The sequence below is a fragment of the Hesperophylax consimilis genome, chromosome 30 (assembly GCF_061612785.1).
Source record: "Hesperophylax consimilis isolate HC1 chromosome 30, BYU_Hcon_1.0, whole genome shotgun sequence".
In the NCBI taxonomy this organism is placed as follows: domain Eukaryota; kingdom Metazoa; phylum Arthropoda; class Insecta; order Trichoptera; family Limnephilidae; genus Hesperophylax; species Hesperophylax consimilis.
This window is the reverse complement of record NC_142865.1, coordinates 17,212,821-17,226,759: the sequence shown is the minus strand read 5'-3', so window position 1 is coordinate 17,226,759 and position 13,939 is coordinate 17,212,821. Positions and strand designations below refer to the sequence as shown.

General features: G+C 36.4%; 2 protein-coding genes across 2 annotated transcripts in view; both read right to left on the bottom strand.

The window, feature by feature from the left end:
- The window catches only part of LOC149409702 (calpain clp-4-like), a 44,377-nt gene extending 38,361 nt beyond the window's left edge, over positions 1-6,016 (bottom strand). The window contains exons 1-3 of the mRNA XM_089649436.1: positions 5,972-6,016; positions 2,835-3,017; positions 132-250 (exon numbers count right to left, since the gene is read on the bottom strand). Coding sequence (XP_089505562.1) covers positions 132-250; positions 2,835-3,017; positions 5,972-6,016 — 347 coding nt within the window. The remainder of the gene's footprint in view (positions 1-131; positions 251-2,834; positions 3,018-5,971) is intronic.
- Positions 6,017-10,494: 4,478 nt separating this feature from the next.
- LOC149409701 (uncharacterized) lies at positions 10,495-13,076 on the bottom strand. Its single transcript, XM_089649511.1, has 2 exons — positions 12,983-13,076; positions 10,495-11,662 (listed from the first exon to the last, which is right to left on the bottom strand). The coding sequence occupies exon 2, from the start codon at positions 11,651-11,653 to the stop codon at positions 10,580-10,582; it is 1,074 nt and encodes a 357-aa protein (XP_089505637.1). The 5' UTR covers positions 11,654-11,662; positions 12,983-13,076; the 3' UTR covers positions 10,495-10,579.
- Positions 13,077-13,939: the final 863 nt, after the last annotated feature.

Genomic DNA, 13,939 nt, shown 5'->3' with positions numbered 1-13,939 from the left:
GACTGTTAAAGGAATGAGGTAAATGAGAGATAGCACAATGGGCTCATGGCCTGAGTGCTCACCGGAAGAATCTGAAAACTGTCTCCGCTTTAATAAATGAATAATAATGACGAGGAAGATGTTGGACTCACTTATGGTTCATGGTGACCGTGGAGAGGGCAGCTGCAAAGCCACAGTTCCCGGTAAAGAGCTGCTTTACGTGGAACTTCCTGGACGCCGGATCCACAAACAGGGGGTTCTTCACTATTTGCTATCAACAACATAACAACATTATTATACACTAGAGATGTAACGGACGTCTGCTTCTGTAAAATTATAATAGAAGTTTAAGGATGAGTTCCTTAGCAACAATGACGGCGAGCGTGGACGGGGAGCGTGGACGGGGAGCGTGTTATATAACATTCTCCCACTTTAACTAAAAACAACATAATATGTATTGCAAATTTTGCACACTTTCAAAAAATATATATAAAGGCATGGAGTATTGAGACAGGAACTCGGTAAACGCTAAAGATGTTTTCATCATACATAAGAAAAATTACAAACTCTGATCGTTTAGATTCATGTAGACCTATGTTTAAAAATCTGAAAATTCTGACAGCCACAGACATATATATAATGGAGTTATGCATGTTAGTGCGATCATCTACAGACAAGTTCCCACTAAAAAACTCAACACATAAATACGCTACAAGGCTCACAGAAAACTTATTAATACCAAAAGCAAACAAAACAATATTCCAAAAAGGACCATACTACATGGCCATTAAAGTATATAACAACCTTCCACATAACATTAAACAAATACAAGATACACACAAATTCAAATCGTTACTAAACACTTTCCTTGTTAATATATGTCACTACACGTTGAGTGAATACCTCACGTAAATGAAACGCCTATTTTTATTGGTATATATCCATATATTTGTATTTTTTTATTTTTTCATTGGTATATTGTTATTTTATCTGTATAAACATTGTAATTATTATAATAAAACAAATAATATTATGTAAACATTGTAATTAAATAAATGTGGTTAGCTGGAAGAAATGGGGTCTACCCATAAGCTACACCTTTTGTAATTTTTATTTTACAATAAATAATTTTTGATTTGATTTGATTTGAAGAAGCAAAATTTAAGCTATGCTAAAACCGGTGACCGGATAAATCATCAAAATGATAATTCATCACATCTTTAAAAAGTCATGGAAAGTGATGAAACAAAAACTTTTTTAGCTTTTCTCAGCCAGTGGAGAGCAATTGCGGAGGAAGCCAAATCCCACCCTGAGGTAAAATTAGTGACAATGATTACAACGGTTTTAATTAGAGACGACAAATTCTTTTTTTTTTTTTTTTTTTTTTTTTGTTATTTGTTTTTGGGGTATTATGCCGTGTTGCGCTAACTCCTTCTTTAGCCAACGTTTCGGACAACATTGCAGTGTCCATCATCAGGGCAGATGTGTTATTTATAAATAACACATCTGCCCTGATGATGGACACTGCAATGCTGTCCGAAACGTTGGCTAAAGAAGGAGTTAGCGCAACACGGCATAATACCCCAAAAACAAATAACAAAAATACTTTTGGCCGTGAAAATCTTAAATCATTTACGACAAATTCTTCTTTTTATTTCCTATGGTCGGAGTCAGGGGGGGACATCTAGGTCTGCGAGCCAGTCTTGGGTAAATGGTTGTTTGTCAGTATTGTTTATGTAAGGTGAATAAACTTTTCAGCGATCAGAGGTAATAAACGATTGCGTTTACTTTCATATTGCATTGGAAGCTTCAGAAGTCAAAGAAAGCTTCACAAGTTAAAAGAGCAAAGTCACGTGTCGTGAGTTTAACCTTAAATGACATGTATCTGCACAATTCAAGCTTAGTATGTTCTGGCCGTATCGTAAATCCGGTATCCTGCCAATTCACCATCCGTTGCATCCAGGGGTGCATATAAGGTGACGATAGGGTTAAGGTTTCAAACTCCCACATTGGCCTCAGTATTCCATGGGATAAAAAGACAACAGTACCTACTTGTAGGTTACATTCCTGACAATACTTGCTGGATAAGCAATCGACTCAAAATTGGTTTTAATTCAATTTTAAAATTAAAAATTGAAAATAATGGACGAAAGAGACATCTCTGGTCAGTTTTGGATAGATTTTGCTCTGCAGGTGAGTGATAACGAATTACAGTCATCTTTGCATTGATCAGATGGATTCATCCGGATTGTATTGTTTGTCAAAAGAGGTCGATTTAAGACTAAAATGATTAAAATATTTTTTGTCACAATAATGTGGCTGTACGTTTGAATTACAATGTGCTAATTCATCATTATTAAAAATTCTACTCTCTTGAGAGCTGGTTGACATATTATAATCTCATAGTGCGAATGCAAATAATATTATTGTGCTGATTTGCCGTCTGCTGCCGAATCTGAAGATCAAGGAGCGGAATTCAATTGCGAGTAGTATTTTCTGGTGAGTCTTCTGTTTATATGTATTTTGGTGGCTGGTTTATAAGTTGTTGCTTCTCCTGCAGAGTGAATTCAATAATCAATCCATTTTTTTATAGGGAATTAAAATATTCCCTGATGGTCTGTGCTACTTACAAGCCAGATAATCACCACTAGCTACTAGCGCAGACCCGTAAAATTCACAAGATTGAAAATAACACTAAATATAGAATGTTTTTAATTATTTGCACCTATTTTTTTTAATCAATAAGATCTAAAGTGGCAGTGAGTAGAGGTCCCCCCCGCTGCAGGGTGGAACCCTACATGAATGCTATAGCTACGCCACTGGTTGCATCTCTAATTTTAATACAGAATACTCACACTGGGCCTCATCCACACAATGTCGGAGGTGTGAGTTGGGCGGCTGTAGTACAGGCTAGCGTTGACGGAGTCAAAGGTGCGATCCTCGAACAGGCTGCGGTTGAAGAGCAGGTTGGCCTTCAGGTTGGCATAGTCCTGGATCTCGGGGTTGAAGAACTCCAAACCGGATCCCTTCTCGCCAAACTGGAAAAAATATCACTAATAAACTTGAAACCAATTTTAAAGAGACCTGCGAATGCTCGTTCGGTGCGCAGTTCGTGTACATACTGTGGTAATTTGTTGCCACCATTGCTATTGATGTTTTTTAAATTTTATATTACCTGACGTGTACCCAGCATTGCTCTACTTTACTCTACTTTTAATAAATATAATATCCATGTATTATATTATATACAAACCTTCCGGACGAATTCTCTAAATGATAGTGAAAACCCTATCAAACTCCGTTGTATAGTTGAACTAAGCGCACAAACAGACAGACGAGGATAGTGACATTGTTTTATACCATTTAGAGATACCAATGTATTGTCACGATTACGAATTTAGTAAAAGTTTATCAGGAAACGGCCTGTAATCCCAATTTTAGTTCATTATGATCTGGGATAAAATCTTTGAACGCTTACTATGGGGCCTTAAGTCGGGGGTTAAGTAAACATGCACAAAATAGGTTTTTAGGGTTTAGTTTGGTTTATTTTAATAATTTGGGCACATTTACTAAATTCCTAAACTGCAAACATAACTTTGATTGAAACAAATGTAACTTTCTCCCACGACGTACATATTTATTTGCTGTAGTAATTAAGTTGAAACTAAGTGCAATTTCCAGCGGAATTGGACAAGTTTGGTAAGTTTTTAGATTCTCACGGCCAAAAGCATTTTTTTTTCTACTTTAACCGCTGTCAATCGGTTTCCTAATTCTAGAATTCGCCACAAGATGGCGCCACTTCCGTTGGCATTTCGCACTTGGACGGGCCCCAGGCTAACATAAATACTGTGCTTTCAGAATTCGCCACAAGATGTCACCACTTCCGTTGGCATTTCGCACTTGGACGGGCCCAGGCCACAAATAAATAAGCACAAACTCGACAACCAAAATTTACACATCTTCGGATCTACCGGATCTGCCCTGATGATGGACACTGCAACGCTGTCCGAAACGTCGGCTAAAGAAGGAGTTAGTGCAACACGGCATAACACATAACACCCCAAAAACAAACAACAAAAATTGGACAAGTTTATTCATAACATAATTACCAACTGTTTTTTAATAATATTGCTTCCAAAAACTTATGTGGAGAAACGTATGTGGCTGTTACGATATTTATTGAGAAGTTTATTATTATTTAAACTCAAATAAAAATGGATGACAGTTGTAGGTCAACATAATCAATAAACTCACGCGAAATATTCTAGTTTCGTCAGTTCTGAATATTTTAGGAAGTTCATCGTGAAACTCCTCTGGCGTTTTGTGTAAAACATCTTGAAATTTATTGACTTGTTGACCGGTCTTTGCAGCAGCTGACATATTTAAAATTATTAATCCAGTTTGCTATGCGATGCGAATTCAACAATTCAAATTCAAACAAAATGTTTTGAGTTCTTATTTTTAATTACATTTTATGTTTTTTTTTATTACCACAAAGTAGGAACCTGTCAAAATTAAATTAATCTATTTTAATTCTCCAAAAGTTCTCCACCGATTGCTTTGACATTTTGACACAACCACGGACACAATGTTGCATTCGAATACGCATGTGTTTATATATTCCCATATTATATAGATTTCACCTGTGACAGTTAAAAACACGCGCTATTGTTTCTCTATCTGTACAGACAGACTGAGCAACAGTAACGCGTAGCGGGGTACAGCAAGTATAATAATATTATAGATTATTTAAAATTAAAATTTCATAGATATCAACATACTTAACATTGCAGTTGGTATAGAATTTTATTTGTGAAAATCTTATAAAAACAAGTGGCCCCATTTCATGGGAACTTACCAAACTTCTTCTGAATTAATGTTTCTAAACTGTCATGTAATTTAAAAAAGAAAATATACAGCTTACTCACCAAAGACTTGGAGGCCAGGAAATTGTTCCATTCCTTCTAACCAATTTAAAATTCACGTTCTTGACTCCTCATATTGTACGTTCTATGGTCTAGAAGTGGGAACTTTAGATCACATATTTTTTGGCTTTCCCTCTTTAAACAAATATCCTCTCTTCTATCAAGCTTTATCTAAAATTGCCTCCCCTCCATTCCACATGTCATTCAAGATGTCGTCTCCCATCCGGCATGCCACTTGAAGTCCCGAAAGCCCTTCTAGGCGGAAGGAGAGAGGCTCTTCCGATTACCTCTCACCCCAGAAGATAGGTGGAAACTTGAGTGGCAAACGGCCAACGTGGGAAATGCCCATCTCATACAGGACCCCACCGAGAGACAGCCTGGCTTCTCATTGCCTCGCAAAACCTGGTCCGCCATCAATAGGTTAAGGTGCTCCCATAGCCGCTGTGCCCACATGATGCACTGCTGGGGCCTTAAAGAGTCGGCGATGTGTGAATGTGGGGCGGTGCAGACCACCGAACATGTGGTCAACAAATGCCCGCTCCATTCATTCAATGTATGAGTGATGATACATCATACATTTGATGTATGAGTTCACCTTCCCTCTCTTCATAATTTGAAATGATTGCCTAAAATACCCTTGAAGGGCGAAAGCCAGGAACAATTGAAATAAATAATAACTGTTTTATTGATTCTCCTACTTTGCTATAACTTATACCTTTTAATATCCCCTCCCGTAGATTAAAGGCGGGTTGTATCGGAGAATTTGAAAAATTCATCAAATTTCAACGTTCATTTTCGGGTTCTGCGAAAAGTCCTCTCCAAGTTCTGTTGTTGTATCATTATAGGATAGTTGCTTGAAAGAACTGAAATAAAAACAGAACTTTAAAATGAATGTTGAAATTTGATGAATTGTTCAAATTCTCCGAAAAAACCCGTCCTTAAAAATAATGAACTACTCTTTTCAATCAACACTCAACTAATTATGGATACTCTTCAACATTTTCCCAATTGTGTAGACTGTTAAAGTTGATTTTTATTGTTCAAATCTAATTTATATATTACATTACGCAGGAGGCCACGAGGAAAATAATTTCACTCAGGGCCAATGCCATCTTTAGGGATGCTGTGTGAATCTATGCCCATCCCTCCCGAGGCGATGGGTCGAGAAGTTCGGCTGGAGAGACCCAGGCAAACCTCACCCCATGAACCCGTAATACATAATGATTTTTGTTTGTAACTAAGCAAGTGAAGATATATTATAATTATTATGACTTTAGCGAGGTTTTGATTTGACTTTTCAGTTTTATTTTTACTTCTGTCTTGATACATGTGCCATCCTTTACTCAAAATTTAAATTCTTCTTCTATTTCATGTTACTTATTTTATAAATTGGACGTGAATCTGTTAATAAATAAGTAAATATGTGGGTACTACCTTAAACTATTTTTAGAGGTTAGGTTTGTTATTTTTATGCTAGATAGCCATCAATAGACTTAGTAGCATATTGTGCATATGAAATGATTCGCAGCCTTTTGGATTTCCTTCCAGAGCAACATGGCTCATCAAGAAATCAAACCCTCCTCGTAGAATCTCCATTTTTTTTTTTTTTTATCTATTTTTTTTTTTAGTAAAAGATTATACATTATTTAAGAAATGTTTTGACTGCCCAACTAGGAGGATTCCCGTTTTAGGACAGTCAAATTAGGATGAGTATTAACAATTTGATAAGTTGTTTGATAAGTATAGTATTAAAATAATAATTAAATAATAGGTATATGTACTTTTAACTGGTGCCTAAGCCTACTAACATATTTTTTATAAATATGAATAACAAAGAGAAGAAATAGAATAAAATAAAATATCCAATTAAACATAAGATTAACTGCTGCTTGGGTAGCATTCTAATTTAAAAGTACTAGGTAGGTACATATATACACATAATGATTAAGATTAGAACATAAAGGTATCTTTTACATGGTTTTTTTTTTAATTTTCCTAATTGATGAAACCAATTAGTGGTCAATTTATAAAGAACAGCTGTGTTTTCCTTTTTCCAAGCATCAGGCATGAAGTTGTATAGTTTTGGACCTAAGAATGAGAAGTGTCTTTGAGCGAGAGATGTTTTAGTTGTGAGTGGTACAATTGGATTTCTCCGTGAGTGGCGGGTGTCGTGAGAGTGGTTAATAGATGGGTAGAGGTGGCGTTTTTGATGGGTGTTTAAAATTAATTTTCTCATGTATAGTTGTCTAACATCCAGAACTCGGAATTCTTCAAATAGTGCATCGCTATGATATCTAAATGGTTTTTTGAGGATTACCCTCAGTAGTGATTTTTGAACTTTTGCTAATTTGTCCAAAACAGTTTTTGCACTTATATTATATTACATTTATAATACATGAGCCGACTCAAGCACTTGATCATTACACATTCTTTACATGACCCGACTCAAGCATTTGATCATTACACATTCTTTACATGACCCGACTCAAGCATTTGATTATTACACATTCTTTACATGACCCGACTCAAGCATTTGATCATTACGCATTCTGTAGATGACCCGACTCAAGCATTTGATCATTACACATTCTTTACATGACCCGACTCAAGCATTTGATCATTACACATTCTGTAGATGACCCGACTTAAGCATTTGATCATTACACATTCTGTACATGACACGATTCAAGCACTTGATCATTACACATTCTTTACATGACCCGACTCAAGCATTTGATCATTACACATTCTTTACATGACCCGACTTAAGCATTTGATCATTACACATTCTGTACATGACACGATTCAAGCACTTGATCATTACACATTCTTTACATGACCCGACTCAAGCATTTGATCATTACACATTCTTTACATGACCCGACTTAAGCATTTGATCATTACACATTCTGTACATGACACGATTCAAGCACTTGATCATTACACATTCTTTACATGACCCGACTCAAGCATTTGATCATTACACATTCTTTACATGACCCGACTTAAGCATTTGATCATTACACATTCTGTACATGACACGATTCAAGCACTTGATCATTACACATTCTTTACATGACCCGACTCAAGCATTTGATCATTACACATTCTTTACATGACCCGACTTAAGCATTTGATCATTACACATTCTGTACATGACACGATTCAAGCACTTGATCATTACACATTCTTTACATGACCCGACTCAAGCATTTGATCATTACACATTCTTTACATGACCCGACTTAAGCATTTGATCATTACACATTCTGTACATGACACGATTCAAGCACTTGATCATTACACATTCTTTACATGACCTGACTCAAGCATTTGATCATTACACATTCTTTACATGACCCGACTCAAGCATTTGATCACTACACATTCTGTACATGACCCAACTCAAGCATTTGATCACTACACATTCTGTACATGACCCGACTCAAGCATTTGATCATTACACATTCTTTACATGACCCGACTCAAGCATTTGATCATTACACATTCTTTACATGACCCGACTTAAGCATTTGATCATTACACATTCTGTACATGACACGATTCAAGCACTTGATCATTACACATTCTTTAGATGACCCGGCTCAAGCATTTGATCATTACACATTCTTTAGATGACCCGGCTCAAGCATTTGATCACTACACATTCTTTACATGACCCAACTCAAGCATTCTATCACTACACATTCTGTACATGACCCGACTCAAGCATTTGATCACTACACATTCTGTAGATGACCCGACTCAAGCATTTGATCATTACACATTCTTTACATGACCCGACTCAAGCATTTGATCATTACACATTCTTTAGATGACCCGGCTCAAGCATTTGATCACTACACATTCTTTACATGACCCAACTCAAGCATTTGATCACTACACATTCTGTACATGACCCGACTCAAGCATTTGATCACTACACATTCTGTACATGACCCGACTCAAGCATTTGATCACTACACATTCTGTACATGACCCGACTCAAGCATTTGATCACTACACATTCTGTAGATGACCCGACTCAAGCATTTGATCATTACACATTCTTTACATGACCTGACTCAAGCATTTGATCATTACACATTCTTTACATGACCCGACTCAAGCATTTGATCACTACACATTCTGTACATGACCCAACTCAAGCATTTGATCACTACACATTCTGTACATGACCCGACTCAAGCATTTGATCACTACACATTCTGTACATGACCCGACTCAAGCATTTGATCACTACACATTCTGTACATGACCCGACTCAAGCATTTGATCACTACACATTCTGTACATGACCCGACTCAAGCATTTGATCACTACACATTCTGTAGATGACCCGACTCAAGCATTTGATCATTACACATTCTTTACATGACCCGACTCAAGCATTTGATCATAACACATTCTTTAGATGACCCGGCTCAAGCATTTGATCACTACACATTCTTTACATGACCCAACTCAAGCATTTGATCACTACACATTCTGTACATGACCCGACTCAAGCATTTGATCACTACACATTCTGTAGATGACCCGACTCAAGCATTTGATCATTACACATTCTTTACATGACCCGACTCAAGCATTTGATCATTACACATTCTTTAGATGACTCGGCTCAAGCATTTGATCACTACACATTCTTTACATGACCCAACTCAAGCATTTGATCACTACACATTCTGTACATGACCCGACTCAAGCATTTGATCACTACACATTCTGTACATGACCCGACTCAAGCATTTGATCACTACACATTCTGTACATGACCCGACTCAAGCATTTGATCACTACACATTCTGTAGATGACCCGACTCAAGCATTTGATCATTACACATTCTTTACATGACCCGACTCAAGCATTTGATCACTACACATTCTGTACATGACCCGACTCAAGCATTTGATCACTACACATTCTGTACATGACCCGACTCAAGCATTTGATCACTACACATTCTGTACATGACCCGACTCAAGCATTTGATCACTACACATTCTGTACATGACCCGACTCAAGCATTTGATCACTACACATTCTTTACATGACCCGACTCAAGCATTTGATCACTACACATTCTGTACATGACCCGACTCAAGCATTTGATCACTACACATTCTTTACATGACCCGACTCAAGCATTTGATCACTACACATTCTTTACATGACCCGACTCAAGCATTTGATCACTACACATTCTGTACATGACCCGACTCAAGCATTTGATCACTACACATTCTGTACATGACCCGACTCAAGCATTTGATCACTACACATTCTGTACATGACCCGACTCAAGCATTTGATCACTACACATTCTGTACATGACCCGACTCAAGCATTTGATCACTACACATTCTGTACATGACCCGACTCAAGCATGCCATATTGTTTTACATACTTCTTTAATTTACTTTTGCATCATATATTCTTCCAACACTTCTTTCTTCATATTCAAACCATCAAGCTTCCCTTTCTTAAAGTTGTTTATTATTATTTTTGAATATCCTCATTCACAATACTGTTGTAGATTTTTCAAAAAAAAAAACAATAACTGCATAAAAATCATCTGTTTTATTTAATTTAATTCTTTTGTCTTTTGGTAACATAGAAGATAAGACGATTAGAATTTTTTGTCCGATTATTATTCGGCTTTTTGAAAACGAACATCGATATTTTCCTCTTTTGCAATCTCGGTCAAAGGGTTTGTAGCAGTAACAAGATCGTCCAGATGTTCAAAAACTTTCTTAAAACTATCAATGACATTTTGAGAGACGTCTTTCCTCAATATGGAACTTATTGACTGTTTTACGGTTTCCGTAATACTGCGAATTGTGGACAATGTTGAAATGGACTTATTTAAATTTTCTTCTGATTTTTCCAGTATATCTTTGCATTCCAACACTTTGTTGACAGGATTTTCCGCTACTTTTGTATTTCCTCCCATCACGGCTTCTTCGTAAAGAAGAATTATTTGTTTCGAAGCTTGCTTGATGGCTGATTCCAACGCTAGCTTATTAAAACCTTTAGAATCTTCCTTCCTCGGTGGTGACTTGTCGATTTTATCCAGTTCTTTAAACGACCAGAAGTGTTGTCCGTCTGGGTTTATGTCAGTTACAGATATTATGATATTTCCGCTTCGACGGTCCACGGCTAATGCGGTAACGTTGTGTCCTAACCCGGTGATTTCAGATAGGGGAGTCATGCCTCCGACTTCGTTCTTAGCATCTCTTACGTCGTATACGTAGACTTTTCCTAAGATCGGCACGTTTAGTTTAGCTAGCGGAAAGACGAGGAAAAATAACCGGTTTTCTTCAGAATCCACAGCGAGATTGTGAGCGTGATAGTCTACTTTTGTATGTAGACGAACGGTTTTGTCTCTGCTTCCTCGAGCAAGTAGAATTTTTCCGTCTTGTATAAACACGTCTTCTCCAGAAGGATAGACGTACGACTTCCTTGTCTTCATTGGGACATGGAATTTTAATTTTTCTTCTTTAGAATTCTTCACAGAGTAGCTATATTTAATGGTGTTATAAAGAATTTCTCCTTCGCTGGTCATGATGGCTTGTGGCGTATCAACGAGCTTATCAGTAATAAACAGGCTCTTTAAGAGATAAGGTTCCCCCTTTATTTTAATGAGCTGCAGAGTTTGGCAACTGTCCGCAAGGGCTGAGGCCGTGAGGCAGATTAAGAGAAAAATGTAGCGAATTGCCCCCATTTTTGAAATCTGGAAAGAAAAAAATTATAGAAAACTTTTGCGAAAGGTATACCACTTAGAGCTTCAAGTGGGCAAACTTCTACAGTACTTAAATCAACAATTTTTTTCCAAGATTGATGAAATTTTGAACACTTGACCTTCAAAACATGAGAAAGGTAACACTACATTTCTAAAAACCACCCCTTTCCCTTTTTGCCATCCCATAATGCAGAATTTTGATACTTTTTGATGAAATTTTGCACACTTGAAAATAAGAGGAAAATTATTGTCTACACCTGATTTAAAAAAAACACTTCTGCTAGTAGCTTTTGGGAACTTCTCCTACTAGGTTATAAAGCCCGGGCAATGCTGGGAACTTCTGCTAGTAGCTTATAATGAACAGCTTAAAGCCCGGGCAATGCTGGGAACTTCTGCTAGTAGCTTATAATAAACAGCTTAAAGCCCGGGCAATGCTGGGAACTTCTGCTAGTAGCTTATAATGAACAGCTTAAAGCCCGGGCAATGCTGGGAACTTCTGCTAGTAGCTTATAATAAACAGCTTAAAGCCCGGGCAATGCCGGTTCTTCTGCTAGTAGCTTATAATGAACAGCTTAAAACCCGGGCAATGCCGGTTCTTCTGCTAGTAGCTTATAATGAACAGCTTAAAGCCCGGGCAATGCCGGGAACTTCTGCTAGTAGCTTATAATGAACAACTTAAAGCCCGGGCAATGCCGGGAACTTCTGCTAGTAGCTTATAATGAACAGCTTAAAGCCCGGGCAATGCCAGGAACTTCTGCTAGTATTATACATAATATTACAATCCTCATTATAAGGAGGAAAAAAATAACAGATTGACATACAGATTAGATTTTCGATTTTATGTTACATTCGGTAATATTTTTACAAGAATTTAGTAGTTTATGCGGGGGTCATTAACTATTTAAGAAAACAGAAATGCTCAAGCAAAACAAGACTCAAATCCACAGGCGAATTTTCATAGTTTGCGTAATTCGAATAAGATACCTATGAAGATTTGACATTGGTTCTAGGTCAGAAATCCAAACATGCAATAAGTGTAAATTGAAGATTGTAAATAGGTTTAAAAAAATAGCCTGTAAAAAAAACCTGTAAGTATTTTTGAAATATAATACATCTACGTTCAAGTTTCAACCAAGTTGCACCATCTCTTGGGCCGGCCAATAGCCAATTTCAAAGAAAAAAAAGATCATCTTATGGTTTGACTGAGGAGTGAATCTTCCTACCCGTAGGACAGACATTTATATCATATTAGATGTATTTAATAAGATAAAGAGTGCTATTATTACTTCAGCATAAAAACATGGTACTCACAATATTCCAAAATTTGTTCAATTTCTTCACACCCGTGTAGTAATATTATTATAGGAATGACCGTACACAAGCATTTGATATCATTATCAATCACAAATTATGTCAAAGTTCATACATCTTGTCTCTCTTATCTGCTGTGGGAAAAAACGTTAATCATAAACAAGAAAAAATAAACAAAAAATCCCACTGCATCTCTAAATAGTATAAAATAAAGTGGCTATCTGCATCTGTCTGTTTGTGCGCTTAGTTCTTCTAAATTACCTAACGGATTTTGATAGAGTTTTCACTATCATTTAGAAAATTTTTTCCGGAAGGTTTATATACATAATACATGCATATTATATGTATAGATAGTATAGTATAGTCGATATTTTGTAATTAAGTGCAAAATGATTGTTTACAAAATGATAAACAAAACGATTGTAAGTAAAATGATCATAAGCAAAATAATGTAAGTGGAAAATAATAAGCAAATAATAATGACCGTGTGTCATGTTAAAATAAATATAATTTACATATATTCATTTATTTTATGAGATAATATATATCATGCTAAGTAAGAGTACAAGTCATAAACAACAACCTTCAGGAGAACGATTTAAAATTTACTTTTATTGTGGTAACAAATGCGTAATTTTAATTGAAATAAGTTTTTGAGATTTTTTACGGGACAATATCACGTGAAGATATTGTCCCATCGATTGAAAAATTCTAAATAATATTATTTTACTTATACTTTTATACCTAGCATGGTAGATATACAGGGTGTATCGGCACGTACCCGACAAACTTTAACCAGCTATTCCTTAGCACATTTGGAGTAAAAAATGTTATGGGCACTTTGCTGTCCGGTAACATTTTTTTTTAATAAAAAATTTACTATTCATATTTTCACCACATGTCACCACTGTTTTATCCTTTGTCAAAGTTTGAAAACCCACCTGGCAATATTTTATT